General features: G+C 47.9%; 1 protein-coding gene across 1 annotated transcript; it reads right to left on the reverse strand.

Moving 5' to 3' along the window:
• Nucleotides 1–127: 127 nt before the first annotated feature.
• Nucleotides 128–5,105, reverse strand: LOC123053349 (probable L-ascorbate peroxidase 7, chloroplastic). Its single transcript, XM_044476811.1, has 12 exons — nucleotides 4,797–5,105; nucleotides 4,580–4,708; nucleotides 2,441–2,561; nucleotides 2,252–2,352; nucleotides 2,071–2,158; nucleotides 1,711–1,778; nucleotides 1,540–1,626; nucleotides 1,117–1,191; nucleotides 960–1,037; nucleotides 763–867; nucleotides 536–608; nucleotides 128–402 (listed from the first exon to the last, which is right to left on the reverse strand). Exons 1-11 carry the CDS (start codon nucleotides 4,968–4,970, stop codon nucleotides 588–590), a joined length of 1,047 nt encoding a protein of 348 aa, XP_044332746.1. The 5' UTR covers nucleotides 4,971–5,105; the 3' UTR covers nucleotides 128–402; nucleotides 536–587.
• Nucleotides 5,106–10,595: the final 5,490 nt, after the last annotated feature.

Here is a 10,595-nt window from a genome sequence, read left to right on the forward strand (position 1 = left end):
GGTCCAGGGGTTTATGTATTGCAGTATTGCAGATCTGATGTTTACTGCACCACCACCACCACACCCCACCGTGCTCGATGAGCCACATGACTAATAGAAAAATGACTGCACACCACAGCACTGCACAGGCAGGCGAAGCATCATGTGATAAACTTTCGAATGAAACGAAATTCTCATCGGAGCAGGTTCACATGAATGAATGGCTCAGATTTGTTTGGCGTGCCTGTACTATTTTTGCACTCGCGACCTCAATTGCCAAATCGAACAATTTGACCAAGTTGGAAAGGAAAATCTCTATCTTGTACATATATGATAATAAGATGGGAAAATGCCTCGTCCTGTAGTATGGTGACACCAAGCTGGAGAGGAACAATGGTGATTAAGTTGTGCCGTCCCCTGGTCCTGCGAGGGATCACAACAAAGTGAGGCCATTTTGGACACGACTGAGTGAGCCCTTTGTTTTATCGATGGGATCAAGTGGGTGAAAGGGCTGTGCCATGAATCAACAAAATGGGGAGTGGGAGGGGGTGTGCACCTTTTGGAAGTGTGTTTGGCTGCTTCAAGGGTTCTCTGGCTCACGCGCGGCGCTAATCATCCAATGAGAATCCCTGCAGGACAGCCACATAGATCAGTTTGAAACACAAGGACGATAAGGTTGGATCAAATCAGCAGAGAGCAGAGCAACGCGTGTGTAATGGTTTGTAGAATAAACTGAAGGGCGGCCCACACTTGGTAAGCTGTGAACGAGATGCTGACACTGACCTCGGCAGGATCAAACTTTGCACCCAGGCTGCTCAGTTTAGCATGGGCCTCCGCATAGTCTTTAAAGAATGCTTCCTCGTCTGCTGCATATTTCTCTGCATATACCTGAAAGCGTTGTGTATTCTCATGCAGTCAGTTCAGGAATTATTTCGCTCTCATAGGATGCCGAGAACATACAGTTTGAGCATCAGACTCACCTTGAATGCTGGGTCCTCAAATAATGCAGCATCTGTAGGCAACACCAGAAGATCCTGATCTCTTTTCTCTTTTATCTCCTAAAGTATCGCTACCAGCTCAGATCTAACAAACCAGATGAATTGTCCAGGCATGTCAAGTATTGAACGGGGCACTTACCTTGAAGTAACTGTTATCAAACTTCAGCCATTCAGCTGTCCATGATTGTCCACCAGGTGCACCAGGACCATTTTTCTGTCAAAGCAAATAATGGAAGAACATTACTCACGCAGGCAATTCACTTGTACATCTACATGGAGCAAGTGCACACAACATTAATGTTTTGAAGCGGGTACTATAAGGACTGTGTGCACAGTTTTGCATATCTCAACTGACATATCAGATGTAAACAAAGGCTAAGGAACATCATGTAAAGTGTACAAATCTTGAAAATAAGCACAGCTAGTTCCCAGAGAGAGTTTAAGTATGCAAATTTTAAGCAGTGGTCAATATGATACTGCAATGTGCTATGCAATCGTTAACCTGGGAATTACAACATCCAAGGTAGCATATACATACACAAAAAAGTTAAGAACAGCATACAGTATATTTTGTTTCAGGTTTCCCCCAGCCACTCCGTTCAGGCCTAGACCTTCCAAGTGTATGTGCCCCAGACAAAGCAACGATTTCCTGCAGATACAGGGTACACACAGCTCAACAACGCCAGCTGAAACAGCATGGGCAAACAGGTGACACAGATCATTATTTACATGCCTTGTCATCAAGGCCCATTCTGTAGAATACCAGCCTCAAGTGGTCAGCAGGAGCACTCGGGCCAGCATCTAAAAAACATAAACAACACATAATTGAAGAATTAGCAATCATCGTATTAAATGTATTTATCAATAAACGGGTGGCTTTTTTATCTCCCAATTATTAATAACAACTCCGAGCTTTTGATGTGGTGATAGAATTATCCAGTAAGATTATGGAGATAACAAATACAGTTGGTTTATATGCAAAGCAGTCAGGAGATGTTTCACATCTTTGAAACATAATTACAAACTCAAAGATGAGAGAGAGAAGGATATACAACACGATGAACTGGAATGTGCATTGAACAAAATTCCTAACCAGGAAGCTTCCCCTCAGGTGGACACTGCTCAGGTCCTGTGACATCAACCCGTCCATATTTCATTGGAATCTTTGGGCCACCAGCTTCCTGGTGCCAGATTGAGAAAAGAAAGGAAATTAGGTTTGAATACAGTATTGACATATTAACTCTAACTTAGATATAATGGGGGAAAGGTCAGACCTCAATTGCTGTAGCACTTGCCAACTGGAATAAATCTGCATAAGTGATACTTGGGTATTTGTCCTTGATTGGTTGCATAAGCTTTAGAGCATTTACCAAACCTAAGGATACCGATCAGGACTTTTAGTTACTAGCTGTCCACATAGGAGGAACAAAGAAATGTACTGGTGAAAATCCAGGTAACTGTACCAGCATTGGCTCCATGCTTCAATTCAACATCAAATCTTAAACTTCCATTAGCTCCACCTCGTTCTGGCCAATCATTAATATTCTTGTCATATGTGCCAGAATCATGCCACCCCAAACGAACCTTTGATGCAGTAAAACAAATAAAAATTTAATAATTTTCGAATGGATATAGAAAATCGACATGTATTAGAATGATAAAACCAAAGCAAATCGTTGTGTGCCACTGCATTGCATTAAGTAGTTGCATCAAAATAAAAAGTTTCACTTCTCCAATTTTCGTTTTGAAAAGTTTCTGTGGACAATGCTTATTTGGATAGATGGCATCTATTGATGCCTTAAGCTTCTATGACTGACACCTGGGAACAAGATAGTTTCCGACAAGGATAAACTTCCTATGACCATGTGAAAGGAAAAATGCAAGAAAATGTGGTAGATAAGAAATTAAAGAAGAGTTCTGCATGTGGATTTCATAATGCTCTTGATTTGTGTAGTGTCGATGCATCAATTGCCACTGTGGCATAACGTTCATATCGAACAACAACAACAACAATAAAGCCTTTAGTCCCAAATAAGTTGGGGTAGGCTAGAGTTGAAACCCATAAGATCTCGAAACCAACTCATGGTTCTGGCACGTGGATAGCTAACTTCCACGCGCCCCTGTCCATGGCTAGTTCTTTGGTGATATTCCAGTCCTTCAGATCTCTCTTTACGGATTCCTCCCATGTCAAGTTTGGTCTACCCGACCTCTCTTGACATTACCAGCACGCTTTAGCCGTCCGCTATGCACTGGAGCTTTTGGAGGCCTGTGCTGAATATGCCCAAACCATCTCAGACGATGTTGGACAAGATTCTCTTCAATCAGTGCTACCGCAACTCTATCCCGTATATCATCATTCCGGACCCAATCCTTTCTTGTGTGGCCACACATTCATCTCCGCATGCGCATCTTCGCTACACCTAACTATTGAACATGTCGCCTTTTAGTCGGCCAACACTCAGCGCCATACAACATTGCGGGTCAAATCAACGTCCTATAGAACCTGCCTTTTAGCTTTTGTGGCACTATCTTGTCACAGAGAACCCTAGAAGCTTGGCGTCAATTAATTCATCCGGCTTTGATTCGATGGCTCACATCTTCATCGGTATCACCATCCTTCTGCAGCATTGACCCCAAATGTCGAAAGGTGTCCTTCTGAGGTACCATCTGCCCATCAAGGCTAACCTCCTCCTCCTTGTACCTAGTAGTACTGAAACCGTACCTCATGTACTCGGTTTTAGCTCTACTAAGCCTAAAACCTTTCGATTCCAAAGTTTGTCTCCATAGCTCTAACTTTCTATTAACACCCGTCCGACTATCATCGACTAGCGCCACATCACCCGCAAAGAGCATACCCCATGGGATATCATGTATATCCCTTGTGACCTCATCCATCACCAAAGGAAAAAGATAAGGGCTCAAAGCTAACCCTTGGTGCAGTCCTATTTTAATAGGGAAGTCATCAGTGTCACCATCACTTGTTCGAACACTTGTCACAACATTAACGTACATGTCCTTGATGAGGGCATTGTACTTTGTTGGGGCTTTGTGTTTCTCCAAGACCCACCACATGACATTCCGCGGACAATTTCCTTTAAATTACTGCGTTTGATGGCTATGTAAGTAAAGTATTCTCATATCTTTATTAGTCAAAATGTCAAATCTCTTCACACATTTCATACTATTACAGGACAACACAAATATATCAAGTATAATCGTAATTTTGTCAATAAACTACACCCCATGCATCACAGAGAGGAGCATATTAAGATCCATAGTGAACAAATGGAGCGACACGCACTAATGGACACCAGAGCCTGGCACAAATAACACAAGAAAATAACTTGACACAAAGTCTAATTCAGAAAAGTTGCTGAAGTTTGTCAGGGTAAATGACTGATACTACCAATGGGGATAGATGAGCCTTTTCGAGACAGGCAAACTGCCTAACAAAGCACTTTACGATGTTAAATGGCAGATTCGCAGCACTGCTCTAAGGATCAAATTCACCTTATTCTCCTGATTGACGAGGCTGATTCAAGGCATAAATTTCCTAGTAGCCTAAAAGCGTGGCATCGTCGTGTCGCTATGCGGTACCATACCAGGATGGGGTGGCAGTGGGTTGTGTTGAGCAGCTCCCTGATGTCCTCGCGCGCGGCCTTCAGTTGTGCCGCGTCCGACGCCGCTGCCATGCACCTCACCGATCGCCCCCTCCCCACCGACTTGGCCTTCTGCGATCACACACATAACCAAACACAAGTCAGCAACGAGAACATTTGGGTTCAAACCCTGGGCCACCCGAACCTAATCGACACCGACCTGGGAGGGCCGAGAGGACGCGGCGCGGAGGCTGACGAGGCGGAGAGCCGGGGAGGACGAGGATGAGGAGCGGAAGAAGGCAGAGCTGGATGGCCCGGCGCGGCGGCCGGCCGGCAAGGGGCCGGATGAAGCGGCGGCGCGGAGGGTGGCGGCTGCGGCGAGACGCTCGGCCATGCTGGTGGGTTGGTGAGAGTAGACCAGACCGTGGCCCTTTGGAGTGAGGGAGGAGCTGCGGCTGGTTGACTGCTTTGAGAGGGAGGGCCAGCTCAGCACGGCTCCTGGGTTTTGAGGGGGTTTTCCTCGGCTCTTGCGGTTGGTGTCGCGGGCTCGGGGTCGGGGAAGAGGTTGGTTGGTCGGAGTGGAGGGGTGTCATGATCTTGAACACTAGAACAGCTAATTTTCAGAGAATTTCAGTAACTGGACCCGAATTGGAGGGAAAAGCTAGCTAGGGTTCTATCACCAAGAAAAGGAAAGTGGACCGATGTCAGCGTCCCAAATACAGGTGTCCCCTGCGAAAAAAAAATACAGGTGCAGCCCAGGACAAGAGCAGCGTTGACGAGGCGGCAACAAGTCAGCTACAGGCGACCAATCAGGGGAGAGAGCGTGTCATCGCCAGGCCACCTAGGATCAAGCATCCGAGTCGCCGGTTCGTGGGCCCTGAATGGATGAATGCTATATAAGCAAGCTCCAGCGAAGGAAAGGATATCCTGGCTGGGATCACGGCAAACGGCACGGCTGGCACTTTTGTTTCCTTTACTTCTTACTTTCTTTCCAAGAGAACTCCTCCGGAGGAAGTGTATCATGAGTTAGAGACTATAATCCCCAATCCAACGAGTGAATAGATCAGGCACCTAACATCATGGTATCAGATAAGCCACCTACCACCCTTTCCTCGCCGCCGCCTACTACCCTTCCCCCGCCGCCGCCGCCATCAACTCTGTCACGCTGGACACGCGCCGCCAGAAGCAGGCGCGGGAGCATCTCATCGCCACCATGGATCCGGAGCTGCGCGCCTACCTCGATCGTCTGGATTCCAACACCAACGACCGCGCCGCCGCGACCAACGCCAAATACGACTCCATCATCGAGCGCCTCGACGCACAGACCGCGAGGATCGACTCGTTGGCCGCCTGGAAGCCGTAGCTCGAGGCTAGGTTCGCGAAACTGGAGCTCTCTGTTGCGGCCCTACAAGCCGCCTCAACGGTGACCGCTCCATCAAGTGGATCCCTGCCGCCCGCATCTCCTTCTGCGGCCGCGAGCGACAACCACAGGCAATCAGGCCACGGCGCACCGCTACACACCGGGGGGACTCCGTCGGTGACCCCTGAGTCACCGGCGTCTCCCCTGGTCACGGGTACGGCTGTGATCCCGTCTCAATTTCCATCTCCGCTGTCATCACAAGTGCTCGCATCACTCGGGCAAGCACCACCGCCGATGACTTTCCTGGTCTTCGTCGGAGAGAACCCATAACTCTAGAAAACACTGTGCGAACAGTATTTCAGATGTTCACGGTGCACGACTCCTATTGGGTTCCAATGGCGATCCTGAATTTTTCGGGTGCCGCCGCGATTTGGTTGCAGTCAGTGCAGCTCAAAATCGCCGGCCTCAGTTGGGAATCCTTCACAGCGCTACTGTGCACGCGGTTCGGCCGTGATAAACACTAGTTGCTTATCAGACAATTTTACTCTATTCATCAGACTAGTTCAGTAGCTGATTTTATAGAAAGATTTGAAACACTGATGAATCATATGATTTCATACTCTAAACTGACACACCATTACTTCTTTCTTACACGCTTCATCGAGGGTCTGCGTGCGGACATTCGGGCGGTCGTGCTCATTCAGAGACCACCCGATCTCGATACAGCTTGTTCTCTGGCACTGCTCGAAGAGGAAGTTGCGATGGTGAAGTGTTCGGGCGCACTCAAAACATGCGAGCCCCACCGGCGCGTGCCTCTCTGCCAAGCACGCTGCTCCCAACCACCAGTACAACGCGAACAACAGTCCCACCTAGTGGCGCTGAAGATCGTCGCGGCACTGAAGTAGCAAGAGCAAATTCAGACAGTTCCAAGATCTCTGCACTTCGCACTTTCAGGCATGCCCGTGGGCTTTGTTTTAAGTGTGGAGAACGCTGGGGTAAGGATCACACCTGCCCAGCCACTGTCCAGATGCATGTGGTCGAAGAACTCCTGGCCTTATTTGCTACAGAAGAAACGTCCGGGGATGCCCAACAGGAGCATGCTGACACAGATGATGGTAACCTATGCACGATATCGAAACATGCAGTGGATGGATCTGCCGGCCCAGAGGTGATGCAATTACATGCTTGGATTCAGGGGCAAGAAGTCTCACTGTTGGTGGATTCTGGAAGCTCCTCATCTTTTGTTGATCATCGCCTGGCCACCAAGTTGCAGGGAGTCTGTAAACTGAACAAAACCTGCAGGGTCAAAGTGGCGGATGGCGCAGTACTAGTCTGCAACAGTTTCATTCCTAATTGTTCCTGGACATCACAAGGGCATGAGTTTGTTACTGACTTCAAATTGATTTCTCTGGGTGCATAAGACGCCATCTTGAGCATGGACTAGCTGAAGAAGCACAACCCTATGCATATCGATTGGGAGGAGCAGCACATGATAGTCAACACAGACCGAGGAGTAGTGGAACTTCAGGCAGTGTCTAACAGTCAACATCAGTGCTCTGCTATTTCATATCAAGAGCTCCTATCAGCATGCAAACAAGGCTCGGTAGCTTATGTGGTTCACTTGAATGTAGTGAGCGAAACTGGTGCATCAGAGGAAGCGATACCGGTGGAAATCCTCAGAGTATTGGAGCAGTATACGGATGTCTTTGAAGCACCCAAGGGACTACCTCCAAGGCGTGCTTGTGATCATAGGATCCCACTCATGGAGGGGGCTCAACCTGTTAACATGCGACCGTATTGCCACGAACCGGAGCTCAAGAACGAAATTGAGCGTCAGGTCAAGGAACTGCTGGATGCCGGTGTCATCAAAGAGAGCACCAGCCCCTTCTCCTCACCAGCACTGCTCGTTAAAAAGAAAGATGGCACATGGAGATTGTGTGTGGACTATAGATGCTTGAACGCCATGACAATTGTCAGCAAGTACCCAGTGCCCATTATCGATGAACTCCTCGACGAATTGGCAGGCGCCAAAATGGTTCTCTAAGTTGGATCTGCGCGCAGGCTACCACCAAATACGGCTGTCAGAAGGAGAGGAGTACAAAACGGCATTCACCACACACTCTGGTCATTGGGAGTTCCTCGTCTTGTCATTTGGATTAGCAGTTGGACCTTCCACGTTCATCGGAGATATCAACTGCACATTGCAACCTCTGTTGAGAGTATGTGTCATTCTGTTTTTTGACGACATCTTAGTCTTCAGTAAGACTCTGGCTCAGCATGTGGAAGACTTGAGACAAGTGATGTAGTTGCTACGACGATACCAGTGGCACGTGAAGCAGTCCAAGTGTGCTTTCGGGCAGCGCCGGATTGCCTACCTGGGGCATGTGATCGATGAACATGGTGTCTCCACAGACCCAAGCAAAATTGAAACTATCAAGACCTGGCCCACCCCACGCAACAACAAAGAAGTGTGAAGTTTCCTAGGATTGGCCGATTACTACTGAAAGTTTGTCAGGCATTTCGTCATCATCGCTAGACCTCTTTTCAATCTACTCAAGAAGAACCACCCGTTTGTCTGGACGACAGAAACTGCCAAGGCATTCACACTCCTACAGCAAAGCCTCATATAAGCACCAGTTTTGCAACTAACTGACTTCACCAAGCAGTTTGTCATTGACACGGATGCGTGTGATTACGGCGTGGGGGCAGTATTGCAACAAGGCGGGCACCCAATCGCTTACATGAGCAAGCCGCTCGCTTCTAAACACAGAGGTCTATCGACGTATGAAAAAGAATGCTTGGCCATCCTCATGGCAGTGGAGCAATGGCAGCCATATCTGCAGCATGATGAGTTCTTGATCCGCACGGATCAGCGCAGTTTGATTCACCTTGACGACCAACGTCTATCTACGGTATGGCAGAAAAAGGCTTTCACCAAGTTGCTCGGGCTACGATACAAGATTTCCTATAGGCAAGGCACCACAAACAATGCAGCAGATGCGCTGTCCAGGCGCAGTCATGCTCAGGAAAGCGCTTTAGCCGTCTCGATCAGTCAATCGGCTTGGATAGACAATGTCAGAGCAAGCTACAGCGACAACAATCATGCCAAGCAGCTCCTTGAACAGTTCTCCAAGCAAGAGGATCCCAAAGGGTGTTTCTCTGTTTCGGAGGGGCTGTTATACTTCAGAAACAGATTGTGGCTCGGTGGCTCCCCTACTATCCAACAGAAAGTTCTCCGCGCTTTCCATGACAGTACAGTCGATGGTCACTCAGGCTTCCCTGTGACCTACAGGCGTTTGCGGCGGCTGTTTGCCTGGCCCAAAATGAAATAGATCATCAAGCAATATGTTCAGAGTTGTGTAATCTGCCAGCAAGCAAAACCAGAGCGGGTCAAATACCCGGGTCTGCTCGAACCAATTCCTCTGCCTAAGGGTGCTTCGCAAGTTGTTACTATGGATTTCATAGATGGTCTTCCGCAATCGGGCAAAGCAAACTGCATTCTGGCCGTTGTGGACAAATTCACACGGTATGCTCATTTTTTTGCCACTCCAACACCCATTCACAAGCTCCATGGGCTACCCAAAGCCATCGTCTCAGATCGGGATCCAGTCTTTACTAGTAAGTTTTGGCGTGAGCTTTTCTGCATCATCGGCTCAGATCTCAACATGAGGACACCGTACCATCCTCGGACAGACGGTCAGTCAGAACAGGTGAACCAATGCCTTGAGATACATCTCCGATGTTTCATCCACGCATGCCCAAATCACTGGAGCCAGTTCCTCTCTCTCTCTCGCGGAATTCTGGTACAACTCCAGTTACCATTCTGCCCTGGACATGTCACCCTTCCATGCACTATATGGGCATGAACCCAGGCATTGGGGAATCGAAGCAGCATCAACTTGCACAATCCCAGCCCTGAAGGACTGGCTGGAGGAGAGAAAAACAATGCAGCAGGTCCTAAAGCAGCATCTGCACTGGCTGAAGGACTGAACTAATTATCATGAACATAGTCTAAATTGTTTTTGCAAATTATGTTGTAGATCAATAGCTCATGCTGCAGCTCCCTGCTTTAATACGTTCCTAGAGAAAGGCTAAGTTGAAAGATATTGTAAGCAATTATGCGGACTAGGTCCGTAGTCTGAGGATTGTCCTCACTGCTGCACAGAAGGCTTATGTCCTTGATGCACCTCTCGATGTGCCAACCCCTATAGTGTCGTTTGTGGATGTTGTGAATGTCTGGCAGGCACGTTCTGATGACTACTCGATAGTTAAGTGCGCCATACTTTACGGCTTAGAAATCAGGGGCCCAAAGACGTTTTGAATGCCACAGAGCATATGAGATGTTCCAAGAGCTGAAATTGGTATTTCAGGTTCATGCCCGTGTTGAGAGGTATAAGACCTCTGACAAGTTCTTTGCCTGCAAGATGGAGGAGAACAACTCAGTTAGTGAGCATGTGCTCTAAGTGTATGGGTGCTACAATCACTTGAATCAAGTGGGAGTTCATCTTCCAGATAAGACAATGGTTGACAAAGTTTTCCAGTCACTGCCACCAAGCCATAAGGGTTTTGTGATGAACTATAATATGCAAGGGATGGAGAAAACGATCCCCGAGCTATTCGCAATGCTTAAAGGCCGCAGAGGTAGAAATCAAGAAAGAG

Source organism: Triticum aestivum, chromosome 2D (assembly GCF_018294505.1).
Source record: "Triticum aestivum cultivar Chinese Spring chromosome 2D, IWGSC CS RefSeq v2.1, whole genome shotgun sequence".
Lineage (NCBI taxonomy): Eukaryota > Viridiplantae > Streptophyta > Magnoliopsida > Poales > Poaceae > Triticum > Triticum aestivum.